General features: G+C 51.3%; 2 protein-coding genes across 7 annotated transcripts in view; both read left to right on the top strand.

Annotated features, from left to right (window-relative positions):
* Positions 1 to 418: 418 nt before the first annotated feature.
* CHPF2 (chondroitin polymerizing factor 2) lies at positions 419 to 5900 on the top strand. The gene is made up of 4 exons (XM_009898551.2): positions 419 to 693; positions 2626 to 3190; positions 3635 to 3817; positions 4446 to 5900. Exons 1-4 carry the CDS (start codon positions 419 to 421, stop codon positions 5706 to 5708), a joined length of 2286 nt encoding a protein of 761 aa, XP_009896853.2. The 3' UTR covers positions 5709 to 5900.
* A 3350-nt stretch (positions 5901 to 9250) lies between these two features.
* Positions 9251 to 20500, top strand: part of SMARCD3 (SWI/SNF related, matrix associated, actin dependent regulator of chromatin, subfamily d, member 3) — a 67764-nt gene continuing 56514 nt past the window's right edge. The window contains exons 1-3 of one of the 6 annotated variants that reach the window (XM_054171227.1): positions 10778 to 11038; positions 11132 to 11598; positions 12786 to 12975. The gene's annotated coding sequence lies outside the window, so the exon portion shown is untranslated. Of the gene's footprint in view, positions 9318 to 9441; positions 9460 to 9604; positions 9621 to 10066; positions 10275 to 10380; positions 10397 to 10777; positions 11039 to 11131; positions 11599 to 12785; positions 12976 to 20500 lie in introns of those variants that run through there. The other 5 variants (XM_054171229.1, XM_054171228.1, XM_054171231.1 and 2 more) reach the window with 5 other exon arrangements.

The raw sequence follows: 20500 nt of genomic DNA, 5'->3' as shown, positions 1-20500 counted from the left end.
GTCGCGATGGGGCGGCTGAGGTGGCAACGGCGGGATCGCGGCCGGGTGGGAGCCACTGTTACCGCTTCTGCGGCTCCAGCCCGGAACTCTGGGCTGCCTCGGCCCCTGCCACCGGCCTGCGGGCAGAAGGGCCACGCTGTCTGCAGGTGAGCGAGCCCCGGGGCTGGTGACCTGCTTGGGCCGGCGGAGGGGGCTGCTGTGTGGCCCCACAGGGACTACCGTGTTCTTGCCCGCCGCAGCCTGTCCCGTGCCGCCCGGGCGCCCTGCGCCAGCCATGTCCCGTGGCCGCTTACTCCCCGAGTGTCAGAGCTGCCCCGTGAGCCCCCACCGGGCGTAGCGGTCTGCAGCAGTCTCCACCCGGCCAAACCGGACCGCCCTGCCCCGCGGTTGGACGTCGTCCTACTGGGGCTCTATCGCCATGCGCCTGGCAGCGCTGCTGGCTGCGCTGCGGCCCGTGCTGCCGCTTGTCCTGGGCCTCTCTCTCGGCTGCAGCCTAAGCCTGCTGCGAGCCTCCTGGACCCAGAGCGGAGGCGAGGAGCAGTGCTCGGGGCCGCCGGGCCGGACCGGGCCCCTCGCCGGCGGACAGCATCCGGAGGAGGCGGATGGAGGACCTGGCCCAGGCCATGAGGACTTCAGGCCTCGTATTGTGCCGTACTACAGAGACCCCAACAAGCCTTACAAAAAAGTGCTCAGGTAAGAGCTGTTCTTTTAACCAAGCTTTTGTCTGAGAAATAATCACCTAGGGGAGGGTGTTTGGGACTCTCAGTCTTCACATAAGCTAACAGATTCACGGTGGAATGTGCTGTATGAAATGCTTATGTACCAACAGCATAGTGCAAGGAAGCAAGAGCTAAGGTATCTTAAAGGGCTGCAAAACAAGTGTCAAGGAAGTTATTTTTTTATTAAAAAAGGCAACAGATACAGTCAAGAAGATAAATACACAATGTGAGATGGTTGTTTTCTTGAGGGAAAGAAGTACTTTTACAGCATTGTGTTTTGACTAGGGAGTTTTCTCTTAAAGTTCTGCTTTTAGGCCCTCTGGAGGGATGAGCCCAGAGAGTGGTGGTGAATGGTGCCACATCCAGCTGGCGGCCAGTCACCAGTGGTGTCCCCCAGGGATCAGTACTGGGCCCCATCCTCTTTAACATCTTCACTGATGATCTGGATGAGGGGGTTGAGTCAGTCATCAGCAGATTTGCAGATGACACCAAGCTGGGAGCAGATGTTGGTCAGTTAGAGGGTAGAAGGGCTCTGCATTAGGGACCTTGACCGACTGGACAGATGGGCGGAGTCCAATGGGATGGCATTCAACAAATCCAAGTGCCAGGCGCTGCACTTTGGCCACGGCAGCCCCATGCAGAGCTACAGGCTGGGGTTAGAGTGGCTGGAGAGCTCCCAAACAGAGAGGAACCTGGGGGTGCTGACTGACAGCTGCCTAAACATGAGCCAGCAGTGTGCCCAGGTGGCCAAGAAGGCCAATGGCATCCTGGCCTGCATTAGGAATAGTGTAGCCAGCAGGAGCAGGGAAGTCATTGTGCCCCTGTACTCTACATTGGTTAGGCCGTACCTTGAGTACTGTGTCCAGTTCTGGGCCCCTCAGTTTAAGAAGGACATCGAGACACTTGAACGTGTCCAGAGAAGGGCAACAAGGCTGGTGAGAGGCCTTGAGCACAAGCCCTATGAGGAGAGGCTGAGGGAGCTGGGGTTGTTTAGCCTGGAGAAGAGGAGGCGCAGGGGTGACCTCATTGCTCTCTACAACTACCTGAAGGGAAGTTGTAGCCAGGAAGGGGTTGGTCTCTTCTCCCAGGCAACCAGCACCAGAACAAGGGGACACAATCTCAAGCTGCACCAGGGGAAATTTAGGCTCGAGGTGAGAAGAAAGTTCTTCCCAAAGAGAGTTGTTAGGCATTGGAATGGGCTGCCCAGGGAGGTGGTGGAGTCACCATCCCTGGAGGTGTTCAAGAGGAGATTGGATGTGGCACTTGGTGCCGTGATCTAGTCATCAGGTCTGTGGTGACAGGTTGGACTCGATGATCTTTGAGGTCTCTTCCAACCTTAGTGATACTGTGATACCATTGGTAGGTTCCAGCAGATAAAGGCTATACGTAAAAGATGTGGGTAGACTGGAAAGGATCCAGAGAGAGGCCATAAAGATGATCCAGGGACTGGGAAGCTGCTGAATGAGGAAAGGCTGAGAGAACTGGAGTTCATCAGTCTGAGGAAAAAGAAGACATAGGATAGACTTTCTCACTATGCTCTAGTATGCAGAGGGTGGGTATAAAGAAGATGGAGACTCCATTTTTATAAGGGGTCCTATGGAAAAGGTGAGGGTGATGGCACAAGTTATTCCTGGGGAGATTCCCACTGCATGCAGGAGGAGATTTTTTCACAATAAGAACAATCAGCCATTGGAATAATCTTCCCAGGGAAGTCAGGGAGTGTCCAGCACTGGACATGTTTAAGATATAGCTAAACAGAAGCTGGGGCAATTTGTTTAGACTGTGTTTGTCCCAAGAAAGGTTGGACCAGATGATCCTCTATGTCCCTTCCACCTGGCATTCTGTGATAATCCTTTGATTGTCATCATCCATGTGTTTGTCACACAGCTATGTCCTTCCTTTACAGAACCCGCTACATCCAGACAGAACTGGGCTTCCATGAGAGACTGTTTGTGGCTGTGCTGACCTCCAAGGCTACCCTGAACACATTGGCAGTAGCTGTGAACAAGACCGTGGCCCATCACTTCCCACGCCTGCTGTACTTCACCGGACTGCGCAGTGCCAAGGTGCCTCACGGCATGGTGCTGGTGGCCCATGGGGATGAGCGTCCCATTTGGCTCATGTACGAGACCATGCACTACATCCATCAGCATTTTGGATCGGACTATGATTGGTTCTACATCATGCAGGATGATACCTATGCCCAGGCTGAACAGGTGAAGGCTCTGGTGACACACCTGAGCATTAACCAAGACGTCTACCTGGGACGAGCAGAGGAATTCATTGGGGGGGACGAGCAGGCGCGGTACTGTCACGGTGGCTTTGGCTACCTGATCTCCCGCAGCCTGCTGCTGAAGCTCCATCCGCACCTGGACAGCTGTCGCAATGAGATCCTCAGCGTGCGGCCAGATGAGTGGCTAGGGCGGTGTATCATTGATTTCCTTGGCATCACTTGTGTGTCCCAGCTCCAGGTACTACTTCCTTTCTAGGGGCTGGGTGGTAGCTAAGCCTTGCAGAACCTGTGCTCTTGCTTGTCCACAGGCAGCAAAAGGGCTTTTCTGTGAACCTCTGCCCTGGGCTTGAGGAAGAAGGGGATGTGGTGTGGCAGTGTTGGTGAGAGGCCCATAAGCAAAGCTGAGACACCAGGGGTCAGAGCATGTAAAGTATTTGGATTTCAGCCTAGGGGCAGCTGCTGATCCACAGGTTTTTGGAGGTTGGATAAAGTGCATTGTGGTACCAAGAAGCAAGTGGGCATGTAGCGTGGGGGGTAGAGTTGGGGCAGGCAGCTGTTATGTTTTCATCTTTGGGCACTGCAGTCAGCACGTCAAGAGGAACCAATGCATGTTTGCAGTGAAGGGAGGCTTCCCTGTGAGCTTGACTTCCATGCCAGTCTTTCTGACTCTTATCCACTTCAGGGCCAGCATTATCACACCTATGAATTAGCCAAAAATACTGAGCCGGAGAAGGAAGAGGAAGAGGAGTTCCAGGCAGCTCTAGCTGTGCACCCTGTGTCTGACATGACCTTGATGTACCGGCTGCACAAGCGCTTCAGCAGGATCCAGCTGGACAGGGCCTACCAGGAGATCCAGGACCTCCAGGTATGTGGTGAGGGATATCTGCAAAAGCTTCTCCACCGAACAGCTTTCCTTTTCTTTCAAGGCAGTGGAGGAAGATAATTGCTTCTGTTTGTAGGTGACTGCCAGACAGACACAGGATATAGTCCTGCCTCTGAGAAATAGTACTTCTGAGGCTGTGTCACCTAAAACTGACGGTGTGATGCTGCCACAGTACAACTCTAGGTGTTTGTCCATGTTTAGTCTGTATTTGGGCTAAATTGCAGCAGTTGCTCTGTCATCTGATGACCTCTCCCCAGCCAAGAAGGGGGATCAGGAAAGGAGAAGAGATCTGTAGGTGCAAATAAATAGATTTAATGAAATAACCAAACTATACCAGTGCCTGTAGAAAGTTATAATCAGCCCCCTGAATGTACGACTGTCACAGCAAACAGGAAGGCAGTCCTCAGGAGCAGAATGGTGAGCCCCTTCAGGGATGTGGAGAAGCAAGAGAAGGAAGGAGAGCAGGAGCAGCCCCCATCCTCAGCAAACTTCCAGCGCTGCCCAGGCTATCTCCAAACTGTGGATGGCCTGAAGCCATGGCTGGTGGAACTGGGTGGGAGATTGGCTCCAAGAAGCAATAGGGATCAGTGTGCCTTCTCTCTTTGCACAGATGCAGATCAGGAACTTGACCTCACTGACCCCTGCAGGTGAGGCAGGCTTGACCTGGCCAGTGGGCATTAATGCCCCATTTCTTCCAAAGTCACGTTTTGAGGTGATCAGCTGGGACTACTTCACAGAGCAACACCTCTTCTCCTGCCCAGATGGCTCCCCAAAGTGCGAGCTCTCTGGAGCCAGCAAAGCAGATGTCAGTGAGATCATTGACTCTGCACTGGAGCAGCTGAACCATCGCTACCAGCCGCTGCTGCGCTTCAGCAAGCGGCAGCTGCTGAACGGCTACCGGCGCTTCGACCCCACGCGGGGCATGGAGTACACACTCGACCTGCTGCTGGAGGCAGTCACCCAGAAGGGCCACAGCCACGTACTGGCCAAGCGAGTCAGCTTGGTGCGGCCCCTAAGTAAGGTGGAAATTATTCCCATGCCATATGTGACCGAGGCCACACGGGTACAACTGGTGCTTCCCCTGACAGTGCAGGACCTGGATTTTGTGGCAAACTTCCTGGATATGTTTGCTATGAACACACTGGACACACACGATAATGCCTTGCTGACTTTGCTTTTCATCTACCACCCCTACGATGCCCAGCGAGTCAGTCAGGTGGATGTTTTTGCTGGAGTCAAAGCCATGGTAGGAGAGCTCGAGAAACGCTATGCAGAAGTTAAAATCCCCTGGATCAGTGTTAAAACAGAGGTGCCGTCCCAAGTGAAGCTCATGGACATAGTCTCAAAGAAGCACCCTGTGGACACACTCTTCTTCCTGGCCAGCGTCTGGACGGAGATCAACATGGAGTTCCTGAACCGCTGCCGCATGAACACCATCAGCAACTGGCAGGTCTTTTTCCCAGTGCACTTCCAAGAGTTCAACCCCGCGCTGGTGTACCGCGGGGAGCAGGCCGCGTCCTCTGGCACGGACTTCCTGCGGGACGGGCACTTCGACCGGCACTCCTTCGCCGAGGCCTGCTTCTACAACTCGGACTATATGACAGCACGGACCAAGCTAGCAGCCGACATCCTTGACCAAGATGAGGTGCTGGAGAGCATGGAGGTGTTTGATGTCTTCCTCCACTATTCTGGTCTGCACCTGTTCAGGGCTGTGGAGCCAGGGTTGGTGCAGAAATACGCTCTGAGGAGCTGTAATCCTCGGCTTAGCGAGGAGCTGTACCACCGCTGTGTGCTCAGTAACCTGGAAGGGCTTGCGTCCCGCTCGCATTTAGCCATGGCACTCTTTGAGCAGGAACAGGCCAACAGCACTTGAGAAACGAGAAACATTGCAAGATTCTCAGCACCTTAACACTTGGCACTTTCCACCCCCTTCCCAGCCTTGCCATGGGTGGAGGGCATGTGAGGTGAAGGGAGGAGTTAGACTTCCCCAGCCCTGCTCACAGGCATAGGCTACAGGGGGAGGCTGTTTCTGTGGGGAAGTTTTGGGGTTTGTTTTTCCTTTGTTTTGTTGTTGTTGTTTTTTTTTTAAATAAAAGTTTCTTTCCAGGCAGATTTGTGTGCTTACTTGCAAACACTATAGCATCTGGGGTGATGTAAAACAAGCTCTAGGGTCCATCTTGTGTTGAGCCACTGCTGAGCAGTGCAAAGGGACAGTGAATGTGAGCTGTGTGCTGCAGCAAAGCTACCACAGCTGTGCTGCACTCAGTGGAGCACTTCCTGTAACCTCCTGGCAGCACCCTTATGCAGCCCAGGATGCTGCTGGCTGCCTGCCTTCACTCCAGGGGCATGCTCCTGGACTATGTTTGTTACCCACCAGGACCCCCCACCAAGGTTTTTATTGCAATGCTTTCAGCTTTCCGGGCAGTATCCAGGAACTCGAGGGCCAAAGCCTTGATGTGAACTTGGGTGCTGGACCAGAAGGGGTGACTGACCCTCTTTGTGGCTGCTTAAGCACTGCTTAAGGAAAGGGGTTGTGTTTGTCATGCTCACAAGAAGTGAGTTTGAAATCTGATGTTAGCATCAGATTTCAAAGGAAGTGTTCAAAGTCTGGACCACTGCTTCAAAGGGGATAGAAATCTTGACATTTGTTTAAAGAGAGATGTCTTGGTATCAAATCTCTGTCTTGCTGGGCTGCATGTGTGTTGCTAAGCAAACCTTCAGAGAGAGAGAACAAGAGGAGCTAATTGGGAAGCTGCTTGTTATGAGGAACGGTTTTGTACAAGGAGGTGCTGATCTATTATGAGCCCAGTAGAACAGGCACTCAAAATTATGTAAGCTGTCATATAAAATATGTTCTGTTAGAGATGATGCTACAAAGAATAGCATAGCTAATCTTGCATCCTTTAGGTCTGGGAAACCCTGAGTGCTGGACTATTGAATGGGCTTCTGATATACACGTGGCACATCCTACAGACCCCACCTATAGTGCAGGTCCTCCCATTTTGGCTATTAGAGGGTTACAAGAAAGAGGAGAAAAGGTGTTTGCTTGAGAATTTCTTGCCTGTCTTTTGGCCAAAGGCAGGCCCTCACAGGTGACACAATGTCCAGACTGTGCTGACAGCTGCCTGCAGGTCCTTCCATGACATTGAGCTGGTTGAGGCCATGCTGTGAGTGAGGGGCTTGAACAGCAGAGTGCAGGCCTGCTTGGGTTGGCTGGTGGTGGACCACTGTTGCCTGTCCTGGGGGCTGGGTGTTTGTGTTCTTCAAGGAATAATGAAACACAGCCTCACGGTGCCTGAGAGGAAGCATAACTTGTCAACACAGATTTTGATGTGGTAATATCCAAGAAGAATTCCCTGAATCATTCTGGATTGTACCTTTGGGAGGCCTGGCAGTGGGCAGTAGATGCTGTAGGAAGCTATGTGAGCAATGCAAGTGGTCTGCTAGGATGTGTGGGGTAAAACAGCGTCCCGTTGATGTGGTAAGTTAACTGCCAGGAAACCTCTCTTTGGTAACAATATTGAAAGCTGTAGGGGATGTGGCAGTTGAGGATATCCATTACGTAAAAGGAGCTGCTACAAAGGTAACTTTAAAATGACATGGGACAAGCTGGAATTATTAATGAGGATTAGAGAAGAAGTACACTCATAGGTAACAGGATGGTGAGATTTGCTGGACTGCCATTTAAACAAAAAGGTGTAAACTAAAAAAATCAGAATGGATCATCATTTTTTAAGTCTCTGCAGGTGGCAGTGCACGTAAGACAATGATGCAACACTGCTCTTAAGAGTATCTTGTGTCTTGGGAGAAAAATGAAAGACAAAGCTTTTTGTTAATCCAGCTCTGGGAAAGGAAAGGCAGGAAATGCTGCCAGCAAACTACTGAGTCCATGAGCTGAAGGTTCTGCCTTGCTGATCAAAACTCTGTGTTCTGAGGTGAGATGAGCCACTCTGGAAGGAACAGATTAACTCTCACAGTTATGCTGCAGCTGGAGGAAGAGCCTGGGGATGGTAAACTAAAACTGCAGTAAGGAGAATGCTGCAAAGAAGGGAGAGTGGCAGTTTCCCCAGTATGTTAGAATTTCCTTGGTTGGTGTAACAGACTGCCGGAGGCCTGTGTGAAGTTTCCTGTCATATCTAAGTGGGCAGAATTAATAGTCCTTCATGGCCTTAAATTTCATGACTCTGAATAGATAGTGAATGGAAGTTGCAAGAGAAATCCATCAAAGGCTATTAACCACAAAGCCAACACCTCTGTCAACGTGTGCCTCTGAACCACAAATCACTATGAGCTAGGAGAGCATTCAGGGAGGTGTCACTCTGTGCCTGCCCTGCTTTTATCATCTTTTCTAGACATTCAGTGTTGGCCCCTGCCAGGAACAGGGTAAATCAGCCAAGTGCACTTATAATTTGACTCTGTAGCACTGCTTTTGTATCATTATCTGCAAAGAAGGATTAGATCTTTTTCAAGGACATACTTCATCTAGAAATGATCGACTGTGTGAGGATCATGATACATAATTCATGGACTACAGTGGGGTCATGTATTGGCCAGGAAGACAAAACTACCATGACTGTCATCTTTGACCTTGTAGAATGGAGAAAACAAAATCCTGCTGCGGTACTGGTTGTACCTTCAGCTGTGCTTACCCTATCACATTCCTGGTGCCTGTACTTTTGTGTGTATCTTGCTTTCCTTGGGCTCCATGTCCCTTCCTTGTCTTCAGCTGTAGGATTGGTAACTTGCTCTTTTGGTTGTCCTTGACAGCTCTCCTATCCTGTTGGGATATCCTTTGACCACAGAGACAAAAAAGCATGTATTCTGCTATAAACAGGAAGCTTTTGCCCCAGCTGCATTTTCAGCTTCAAGAAACGGGTGGAAATAGTGTTCATCTGGTGCAAACTGCTGTAGAAAAAAGCTTAGAAATGTGACAGAGACGCAAAAGGCAGTCTGGAAAAGCTGGAGGCATGTAAATATACAGCCCTCGTTTCCAAACACCAGGGAGACACAAATCCATGCCATAATATTCACAAGATTTGATTTCAGCTTTTGGACTTACACCCAAGCTGGCAGAATTGCTTGGCTTTGGCTCATCAGGTGCCCCCATTTTACACCCAGTGCTTTTCCTTCCTTCCTTCCTCCCCTTTCTCAAAGGGACTCACTTCCAGTGCTCACCCTCTACCCTCTCCCGCCCTCCATCCCTCACTTCTTCAGTACTGCTTCAGTTTCTTCCTTTAAAGTGTCCTTTACAATCATCTTCCGCTTAGTAGTCGAGTGATGTTTTCCCGCCACAATTGGTACCGTGCGACAGGCCCAGGGGCTTCGTGGACCCAGAACCCTCGTCCTGCCGGGAGCTGCTCTCCCCCAGGGGCAGGGCGCGCAGAACGCGTGCGAGTGCGGAACAGCCGCTCCCGGTAGCTGCCCCGTGAGGAGCTGCGATACCAAACAGCGCTCTTCGGCTGTCTCCGCCCGCGCACTGCCGGTAAGCGGCTGGTTTCGCATCACCACCGAAATCCCTGGCCTCGTCCTGCCGTGCCTGCCGGCAGCGCGGCGAGCCTCGCTCGGCACCGCCCCTCGAGTTCAGCCGTGAGCCGGGCGGCTCCCCGGTCCGATCCTATCGCCCGGTGGGTCCGCGGGGAGGGTGGGAGAGGCAGGCCGCTACCAACGCCGTCGCCAGGTGGACCGGGGCGTGGGCTCTGGCGGAGCCCGACCTGCTGGACGGGACCGGGGCCAGTCCGGGTGGCGGAGACGCTGCGGTGGCGCGAAGCTGCGGCGGCAGGGGGCGGTGGGTAGTGAGGGGCGGCCGGCGGAGAAGGGCGCTCAGGGAACTCTGTCTGCGAGTCGGGACGCTGCGGCGGGTGAGGGGCACTCCGCCGCCAGGGCTCAACTGCGGCAGGGGGCTGGATGGCGTGACGGCGGGAACGGGCTGCGGTGGCGGCGGACCCACAGCCTGTCACACCCTCTCCCGCGGCTATCGCGGACTCCGCCAGCGGGCAGGACCGAGCTTTGCAGGAGCAGCAGGGCCGGGGCGGCCCGAGGGGCTGGGAAGGGTCGGGCTCTGCTCCCGCCCGTCCGCGGGAGGAGCTCCGCGCCGCGCCGCCCCCGCAGGGCCGGGCAGCGGGGACAGGGATTGCGGCCACTCCGCACTGTAGCCGCTGAGGCGGCGCTAAAAGCCGAGAGGCCGGAGCGTGGCTGGGTCACAGAAGCGGTGGCTTCCGCACCGGGATCTCGCCCCCGGCGGCGAGGGCGCTACGGGCAGTCGGTCCCAACCCGGCGCTGCCTCTCCCGCTCCTGCGCGGGCGGCGAGCGCTGCGCACTTTGCAGACGGTCCCTGCGCCGCTCTCTGCAGCGCCGCGCAGGCGCCCCGCGCCCGGCGCTGGGACGGCGGCCCCGGTGCGAGCGGGAGACCGGCACGGCGGGGAGGAGCATGGACGGGATGGTGAGCCTTGCCCCGGGTCCCGCCGTCCCGAGCTTCCATCCGGCTTGGTCTCGCGGCAGCACTTGACGTGACTGAATCCCGGGCACCTGCGGGGGGTCTGGCTGCGGAACACCTCCGCCCGGGTACTGTGCCCCGCCAGCAGCAGCCACGGGCCAGGCACGGATCCCGGGTACTGGCGCCACTCCCGCCCCGGCGGGACTGGCTCCAGGGGACTGGCGGAGTGAAGGCAGAGCCTCCGTGCTGCCGGTGTGCCGCCGGCTGCCCCTGTCGCGCTGCTCGGCTTCCCCGCAGAGCTAGGGTCCGGAGCGCCCTGCACTCGCTCTCGCCGTTCTTCCCTTCGGACTCGGCGCCTACCCGGCCCCGGGCCCGCCGTTTTCCCTAGTGTCCCTGCATCCTCGGCCGCGCTGCGCCGGTTCTGCCCCACAGGGCCCCAGCTGGTTTGGAGAGGCAGGCAGAGAGAGGCAGCTCGTTTGCCTCTCCCAGACGTGGACTGCGAGCCCCCGTGTGAGGCTTTTCCTCAGCAGAGACTGTACCGGGGATGACACCGGTACTCATCTGGAGTCACCCAGCCTGCTCTAGCATAGTCCTCTGAAGAGGAGGCTCCTCCTCTTAACACCCTGACCCTGGAGACACTTCACACCTCAGTGCTGTCCTCCTACTGACAGCAGTCTCCAGTGCTCCAGGAGCAACCAACCTACATGAAGGAGTTAGCACCTTTTGGGAGAGGATTTGAGGTGCTTCCTCTCACCTGTTTACAGAGCAAGGTGTGTAGTCCCAGATACTCCCTCAGGACAAAATGATCTGTATGAGGCTAACGCTCTGTACAGCCTTCTAGATCTTCTTGATTTCCCACACAGGCAAATCATCTCATGTGGTGCCATGAGTCTTCTGCTGGAGACTGCTGCTCCTCCTGTTCCCTGGGGCCTGAACTCCACTTACCAGCCTGGCCTGTGGAGGGAACCTCTGTGCAAGTTGCTGGTGGGAAACAGCAAGGTCTAAATTAAATGGACTGAGAAGAAAGCAAGGTCATTCACCAGTTAGCATGATCTAGGGTGTGTATTTGTGCAGCACCCTTGCCTAGTGCTGCCAGCACACTGCCCTGCTTGGAGAGGCTTGGTCTTTATACTGCTGCCCATCCAGAGGAGTCCTGCATCTTCTGAAAAGAACCACTTCCCTGATGCTTCCTCAGGAGCAACAACAATCTACTGTTTACCATGAGGACAACACTATGAGAAACCAGCCCATCCTCCCTGGCAGAAGCTCATGCCCTCTGTCAGTGAGGAAGAAGCTTGCAACCTGGCCTTGTCCCTAAGGCAGGGTGAGGGTGAGATTCCCAGCACTGTCTTTGGTTGCCTCCCTTCCCACAGTGCTGCAGTGATGTTCCTTTCTGTACCTCATGCACTCTCCTGGCCAAGCCCTTCTCACTGACTCTGTTGCTGTGTTCCGCATCAGCCCCGCTCTCCTGTCCTTCATTGACTTCAAGTCTATTTTAGCCCAATTCACCATGGTCTTTCTATCTTGTTCTCTTACTTTGACCCTGCTGCACCTAGAGCCTTGTTACTGACCCTGATGGAGTTGTCTGCTCTTGTGCTGATCATCAGTGCCTAGGCTGGCACAGTGATGCTTGTATTTCCCCCTCTTGCCCACTTGAACAGTTGCTTCTAACTGCATGACCAGGTATGAGCTTGCCCCCATGAATGCTGTGCATGATAGTGTTCACATCTCTTTTGCTGTAATGATTTTTTTTCATCGGCTACAGCAGAGAGCTGCCACAAGAAGCAGGGCTTTGTATGCACAGATGAAGCTGGTTCAGCTCTTCCCAAGTTGCAGCTCCTTTTTCCTTCTTATCCTGGTTCATCTTCCCTGGCACTGATGACAACTATGTAGACACTGAGGCTGCCTGACTAAACCCAAAATATGTGGGATCAGGAGTTCTCCCAGTCAGCAGCACTCTCACATCCTATCAGGGCAGAGTGTTCTTATAGCCCTTAAGAGTTTGATGTTAAAGAATGAAAGCAAGCTGCCTTGGTTCAAGCTCCTGGACTGGCCTGCTTTCCCAAGGGTTTCCAGAGGTGTCTGGTGGCAGAAACATTGCTGAGAACATCTCCATAAGAGGACAGCCTTTCTGTTTGGTTAGGCCAAGCAAATTCCTGTGATCCCCTCCAATCTTGACCACCTTCTGGTTCTTCAAAAGCATTCCTCACTATGATGACAGGTTATAGACAAGCAGTGTATTTCTCCCTACAATACAAGATGGCTTCCATCTGTAGGTTGATGATGGCCTACAGCCTGAGCAAAAGTCTGCTCTGGGCAACATGGGCATGCATCTCAGTGTAGCTGGCTGCAGAGAAATCCCTAATTGCTGTCTCAGTTGCATCTTCTCTTGCTTTTCTCCTCTCTTTTCACTTGTGTTGCTTATGAAGTTGTCACATGAGTCAGTGTTGTTCTGGGAAGTTTTATTTCTGTTGTATTTTATTTCCCTCTCACTCAGTGTGTACTTTCTCTTTTCAGAGCTGGATCCAAATGCATCCTCGGCCTGCTTAGAGCTGTTCCTGTTTCAAGTAGATGAAGCTCTCTGCCTCTAATTCATCATGACATAGTAGCTGGTCTCCTGCCCCATCCTGCTGGATAAGTTTCCTGCATCCTCTTGGTCAATCCACATGTGACTCTGGGTGTTCCTCAGCTACCTAGTCTGGTGCAGGTAGGTTTCAGTCCTTTGAACAGCGGTGGAAGAATGTGTCTGTGCTGTGTATGGGGACTGGAAAACGTTTGCCTTTGGACATGTAGGAAAAGCTACTTGTGAAATCAGTCCTGACCTGCCTGCTTGCTGCTATTGAACTAAGCTGGTCCTTGGACTAGTCAGGCACTTCTGTGTTAGTTTCTGCTGGTGCTGGTCAGGCTGGCTCAGAGCAAACAGTATTAGAGGGCAGTTGTTGAGAACAGGCCTAGCAGAGGCAAGAGCTAAGAGGGTATTTGTTGTGGCAGTTCATGACTCCATTAGCTCCAGGTAAACATGATTAGTTCTTGTCAGCTGGTTATTGATTTGTAGGGTTACTGTGCTTCTCCCAGCAGGTATAAATTGGCACAGTTACCTCTGCCTGGCTGTGGCAGTACACACTGTTGTTGGATCTGCATTGGTCATCTCCATGATAAGGGACTCAAATCTGCTGCTTGGGTCTTTATTTTCTACCATTAGTCTCATTCTTCTTGTTTCTACTGGTGAATATCCTGTGTTCATCTACTTTTTGTTAGTACACAGGATACTTGTGTTGAACTTTGGTTTTCCCCCACAGTTGGCTCAGTGCCTTTTCCTCTTTTACAGCCTGCATGAGTTGCTTCACTGTAGTGTTAAGTTTTCTGGTAGAAAAGGGCTTTCCAATTTGCACTGGAAATAAGAGGCCTAGGTTCTAACTTAATTTTGTGGTGGCTGTTTTAGAATTTTGAGAACATTAGGCTTGTTGTGGTCATCTGAGTTGGCCCTTTAACAGACATGTGGCTTATCCTGCTGCAGTGCAGGTGTGAACTTTGCTCAGTGCCTGCCTCTGGGCTCTACATTCTGGCAGAGCTAAGAAAGGTCTCTTACAGAGGGACATCAGCACCACCCTGCCAGTCGTAACTTACATGAATTCAACAGATATGTTGTGCTGAGTCAAACTAAAGTGTCTTGAGGCAAATGCTGTATTTTTTTAGTTGCTTTTTTTTCTTGCACATACCTTTTAAGTTTTTGCAGCCACCATCTAACTATGGGGTCAGTAGTTTGGAGTAAGCAATGCCAGAAAATCGTCCAAATTCTTAGGTCTGACCTTTCATTGTTCTATTCATTGGGAGGAGCTGTTAACAGTTCTCTGTGACTGAATTTTCTGTGATTGTTTTCCATCACTGTTCTTTTCTATTCAGTTGAATGTTCTCTTGCATTCTGAGTCCTGGGAGGACTATAGGACCACTCACTGTGATATGTTCCTAAAAGTACCCACTTCCTAAAGTGGATAGCTGTATCCAGCTCATGGCCATTGCTGAGTAAAAATAGGGCTGTTTGAGAGGCATCTTGGTATTTTTCCTCATTCCTGTTCCAAATGACAGAAGACTAAGGTGTGGATGAGAGATGTTTGGCAGGGAGAGAGACCAGACAGAAAGGGGGTGACTACAGATGCTTGGCAAAAGAAACTGGAAGGAAGGAGAATGAGAATGATAACCTGCTGAGAGGAAAGCAGTTCTGTGGTTCATTTACTTGCATTTGCACTTACAGATGGTATTGAGATGGCCACTGAGTGCCAGACAGCAAGTATGGCAAAAGGCTTTTTTTCCCTAGTTGACATCTGGGAAAGTTTGTTTCTTTTTCAGTTCAGACACCTCACTCCACTTCTTTGTGTTTCTATCACATGTTATGCTCCTTATAGTGATTAACATGTTAAGAACTCTTTGATGTTAATGTGGAATATACCTGCTAACATATACCTGCCAAGCTGGAATCAGAACTTTTTGATGAAAGGTGTTGACTTTAGCCTTCAGTACTGTGAATCACTTGGAGCTTCTTCATTTTCCACTTCAATATTCCATTGTGGTTTCTAACAGAGGGCTTGGGCTAACACCTGGAATTTGCTGATCTCCCCTTAAATTGAATAACATTGTCTGAACTTAGCTTTTCTGTAGATGAAAAGAGCTATGCTAGAGATCAAGAGTCATCACCAAGGAAAGGTGAGGTTCTGTGCATAGAACATATGGCTGTGTGATGAACTATTGGGCAACAGGCTTAAGCAAAAACAGTTGGGTTTTTTTCAGCTCATGTCAAATCACAGAATGTTAGGGGTTGGAAAGGAACTTGAGAGATCATCCAGTCCAACCCCTTTACCAAAGCAGGATCATCTAGAGTAGGCCACACAGGAACGTGTCCAGCAGGGTTTTGAATGTCTCCAGAGAAGGAGACTCCACAACCTCTCTGGGCAGCCTGTTCCAGGGCTCTGTCACCCTCACCGTGAAAAAGTTTTTCTTATGTTCATGTGGAATCTCATATGCTCCAGCTTGCACTCATTGCCCTTTGTCCTGTCATTGGACATCACTGAGCAGAGCCTGGCTCCATCCTCCCAACACTGCCCTGCACATCTTTATAAACATGAATGAGGTCACCCCTCAGACTCCTCCAAGCTAAAGAGCCCCAGCTCCCTCAGCCTTTCCTCACAGGGGAGATGTTCCACTGCCTTCAGCTTCTTTGTGACTTGTTGCTGGACTCTTTCAAGCAGTTCCCTGAACAGGTCCTCCACAGAAGTGGACACAATATTCCAGATGGAGCCTCACCAGGGCAAAGTCAAAAGGCAGGGGAGCAGTGGTGGGCTAGGAAGCAGTGCCTTGAAAAGTCAGGAAAATGAGCAAAAGAATAAATGATAGAGGAAGGGATAGGAAGCTCTGGGGAATGACCAGAGTTCTCCAGAGTTCTGGAGGGGAGCTTGGAGGTTGTTTTGAGATGCAATGCAGATAAGAAAGTAAAAAGACAGCCAGCAGCAGAATATACAAAAAGTAGGGAAGAGAGCTGTAAATTTTGAGAGCTTTCTTTATCCAGCACAAGTTAACCTCTTTTGCCTGCCTGCCACCTACTCATACTTCTGTTGGAGATACATAAAAAAACAAAAGAAAAAGAAAAAAGGAAACCGTGGCAAGTGGCTTCAGTTTGTCAGGGGAGAACTTCTTGGCTTCAGGAATGGAGCTGTATGTGATGGCTGTGTGGGAGGAGCCTGATTGGCTTTTGGAGATCCTCATTTTTATATTGTGATGTTACTAGAACCTGCAGTTGTGAAGAGAAGTGCTGTTATGCAAATTAGAACACATTAATATCATACATTGCCTTTATGAAAGACAATCCCTCAAAAGTATTACAAATTAAGGTGGGCAATAATCTTACAGTTATGATTATATTATGAAGCACTTGCTTATTTTCTCTGTTAAGTGCTTCAGGCCACATCTCATTTACAGACTTTCAGTCTAGTTCCTGCAAGCTCCTGTAGGTCATTGCCAAATTTTCCTAACTTTGCAGGTATGAACAGAATGGATGGGGATTCTCCAGGAAAACTGGCAGCAACTACTTGGTTGTGCTGGCATGGCTGGGCCTTGAGCAGTACACTTATGAAAGGACCATATCTGGATTGCACTTAAATCTCTTCCTTCTTTCTCCAGCTCTGCCAAGCATCCTCAGTGGCTTCTTGTTGGAATGCTGAGCCTGTGTGGATAACATGTGTGTGGGCCACACCTTGAGTACTGTGTCCGGTTCTGGGCCCCTCAATTTAAGAAGGACATTGAGACACTTGAATGTGTCCAGAGAAGGGCAATGAGGCTGGGGAGAGGCCTGGAGCACAAGCCCTATGAGGAGAGGCTGAGGGAGCTGGGATTGTTCAGCCTGGAAGAAGAGGAGGCTCAGGGGAGACCCGATTGCTCTCTACAACTACCCGAAAGGTGGTTGTAGCCAGGAAGGGGTTGGTCTCTTCTCTCTAGCAACCAGCACCAGAACAAGGGGACACAGTCTCAAGCTGCACCAGGGGAAGTTTAGGCTCAAGGTTCTTCACGGAGAGAGTCATTCGTCATTGGAATGTGCTGCCCAGGGAGGTGCTGGGGTCACCATCCCTGGAGGTGTTCAAGAGGGGACTGGGTGTGGCACTTGGTGCCATGGTTTAGTAGTCATGAGGTCTTGGGTGACAGGTTGGACTTGATAATCTTTGAGGTCTCTTCCAACCTTATTGATTCTATGATTCTATGACATGGCTTCCCTGAGTGGCTGTTACTGCCCCACAGTTTCTCTTTGCATTCTGCCACTCAGCAGGGGGACAGCTCCTAGGAAACTCTTGCATGGTGCATGGCAGAGGCCATGTGAGATTCTGCCCATGTATCCTCTCACCCTCTTGCATGGCACTGGTACCATCTAAAACAACTTGGCTCTTAACTCTGTCCTGCAACTACTTCCTTCTCTTTGGTCACTGATGGTGCTGACAGAGATTATTTTTTAATTATTATGATTTATTTTTATTGTTTCTGTTTTGCCAGATCTGTGCTCTCATCTTCTTTATTGCCCCAGTAACTTCCTTGTGCCTTCTTTGTGGGCCTCCTATGTCACTTTCTGGTAAATGTTTTTTGTACCTCTTTAAGTCCTTCCCTGATCCCTTTTCCTGGTCTGGTCTGACTGTGTTTTCTCCCCATCTTCATGTTTTGTACTGACTTTATTTTTCCTAAAGGTCCTGTTGCTGTTTCCCTTCCTCCTATTTGTGTTATTGCCTTGTTCTTCATGGCTATTTTGGGGTACCAGGATGACTTTGTTGCTGCAGTTGTATGCATCAGCTGCTGGCAGCAGGTTGTCCCTGGCTCACTCCAGCTCTTGCTTTGCTGGGACAGTTTATATGCATTGTTTATTCCATGTTTCTAAAGATGTTTTTAGGTTTCTTGCTTCCCAGGAGGGTACATCCCATGCAATAAGTGGTCTGTCTGCCACCTGCACACGTATTTATGTATAGTTTTTTGTTCCCAGTTCACCAGATGACTTGGATAAGAGTATAAATGACTTGTCCTGACTCCTTGTGACTTATGCAAGCTTAATTAGTGTTAATTTCCATTTCATACTTTCTCCTGAATCACTGACACACATATTCCGTGGTGTTAAGCAGACAACAGGTCCTCAGAGGTTGGAGCCAGGTGGGGAATGGTCTCTTATCCAAGTGATGAAACACAAGTGATAAAAGACAAGAGGAAATGGCCTTATTAGGTACCATTTCTTCCCAGAAAGGGTTGTCAAGCCCAGGAACAGGCTGCCCAGTGCAGTGAGAGAATCCCCATGTGTAGGGATGGCACTTAAAGACATGGTTTAGTGGTGGACTTGGCTGTGTTAGGTGTACATTGGACTCAGTGATCTTTAAGGTCTTTTCCAACCAAAGTGATTCTGTGACTCTGTGATTAGTGACTGGACCTTGTTCCCCTTAACTGTTGGGCACCGCAGTGGTTCTGCAAGTTTCGATGTAAGGGTGGGGAAGGGGCCCTTCTGCTGCCAGGCTCGCCCATCCTGGGAGGCTCCTGGCACCACGGCCTTCGGCTGCCTCTGCTTCCCCACGTCCGGCGGACAGGAGGCAGGGGCTGTGCTTCAGGTGCCAATCCCTGCCCAGGCTGCAGGCCTCGGTGACCAGGGTCATGTGCTCGGAACGGATGGGGAAGGGTCGTTGAGGAGAGGGGTGTGAAGAGAGGCGCCGGCTGCAGCGGCCCGCGGAGCCGCTCCGCCGCGGCCGGAGGAATGTTCCCGAGCTGGTGGTGCTGCTCCTGCGGTGTCCCGGTGCGGGGCCGCCTCCCTCCGGTCCCGCACTGCAGCACAGCTGCCGGTTTGGCGCTGTCGGGGCCGGCCGCGGCGGGGCGGTCGGGCCCCGCCGTGCTCGGTGCCGGGCTCCCCGCCTGGCTCGCCGAAGCCGCCCGGAGCTGCTCTCCCCCTTGCTATCGACGCCGGGAAGCACGGCGGGGACCCGCCGGCTCCCCCGCTGTGCTGGTGCTGCCCGCCAGCGCTGCGGCCAGCCCGGGGTCCTGTGCCCGGAGCCCCTTGACGGTACCAAAGTGCTTTCTGCTTAAAAATAATGGAGACGGGAGCAGGCGGAGGAGGGAGGCTTTGCCAGCCAGCATGTCTCCTAGCACAGATCAATACCTCTGGAAACCCCCAGGAGGAGGGAATTGGTTTCACTGTGGGCTCGGCCAGTGAGAGGCAATTGGGAGTTACAGGAGTAGGAGAACCTTCTGAGCATACAGGTGTTGAGGCTGACAATGTCCTTTTTATGATATCAAAAGCAGATACTAGGAATAGTCTGACATGATATCAAAATGGTTCTGAAAAGTAGAAATGTGGAGGATGATTGACATGCTGAACTGGGAGGGGGAGGGGTGATAATGCCTGTGTAAAGCTCCTTATGATTTTAAAGATGCTGCAGTGCTTTGGGCACAATGTTCACCAGTCTCAAAAAGCACTGACTGTCTCCTCGGCAACAAGAAAGGCTTGTGTCTGTTCCCATGGAAATGAACTGTGAAGCCTTCACAGAGAAGATTCTGTTCTGAACACAACAGCGCAGGCTCCAAGCTCTTTGTTGCTTGTACCTGAAGCAGAGGCCGTTGGCACGTCCTGGTGCTCTGATCCTGTAGCTGACAAGGAGGAGTGAGCAACAATAGTGTGGTGCTGCTCCTGGCTCCTTGGATCAAACAGATTAACTGCTGCTTTTCCCATCTGAGGAGTGCCTTCCGTGCTCACCAGTTGCCAGCCTCGAAGATGGCTTTGCAGCTTTCGATAAGGGAAGCAAGGCTCTTGCTAGCCTGAAAGGAATGGGAGAGTTTCTGATTCTTTCAAAGGTGCAGGCAGATAAATCTGAACAATGAGGACTAAACTGTCCTGTCTGCAGGGAGTGTGCATCTCAGCAGTGCTTTCTGATGCTTGAAAGGAGAACTATGCAGAAGCACTGACAGGTCTACCTGCACTGAAGTGGGAATTGCTACTAAAGTAAATAAGTCATATATAATAGACACCACTCCTTCTAAACCCATTAGGATTCTCTTCTAAGGGAGCAAACTTCAATTTAGCAGAGACCAGAAGTGGGATCCAAGCATGGTTTGATCTTTTTGATTTTTTTAGTATGAGGTGTGACATGCAGACATACTAGTGGAACAGTGATTGTTTCAGTGTTGGGCTGTGACTAGCCTGGCTCTGCCTTCTTTATGCCTGTTCATCAGGTATTTGCACATATTGATAAGATACCCCACTTCTCATCTCCACAGTAAAAAAAATCCCAGCTCTCTCAGCCTTGCCACATGATAGATGCTCCAATCCCTTAACCATCTTTGTAAGCACTCCTTCCTGTATGTCCATGTGTTCCATGTACTGGAGAGTCCAGAACCAGACCCAGTGCTCCAGATGTGTCTCACCAGTGGCAGGCAGAGGAGACTGATCACGTCCCTTGGCCTGCCCTTCCCATGAGTCCCCTGCATTGTCTGCTACCTTAGAATTCAATACATGTTTAGGATGAGAAAGGTAATGGAGGGAGTGACACTAACTGTGTGCAGATGTTGGTACAGCTTTCTGTGAGGAGAGCCCATCAGCGTAGCAGCAGATACTGAACCTTTGCGATAGGAATCAAGACTGTACATCACATCTTCATTCATAAGTCCTAAGAGAGTGACCAATTCCTGCTGTCTCACTTGTTCTGCTTCAGGACAGATACTAACCATTTTTA

The sequence above is a fragment of the Dryobates pubescens genome, chromosome 21, assembly GCF_014839835.1.
Source record: "Dryobates pubescens isolate bDryPub1 chromosome 21, bDryPub1.pri, whole genome shotgun sequence".
In the NCBI taxonomy this organism is placed as follows: Eukaryota; Metazoa; Chordata; class Aves; order Piciformes; family Picidae; genus Dryobates; species Dryobates pubescens.
This window is presented reverse-complemented; position numbering and strand designations above follow the sequence as displayed.

Coding starts and splice junctions, on each gene's coding strand:
- CHPF2 (XM_009898551.2), top strand. CDS start 419: ATGCGCCTGGCAGCGCTGCTGGCTGCGCTGCGGCCCGTGCTGCCGCTT. Junction 694..2,625: donor CCTTACAAAAAAGTGCTCAG/GTAAGAGCTGTT, acceptor CTTCCTTTACAG/AACCCGCTACATCCAGACAG. Junction 3,191..3,634: donor CTTGTGTGTCCCAGCTCCAG/GTACTACTTCCT, acceptor TATCCACTTCAG/GGCCAGCATTATCACACCTA.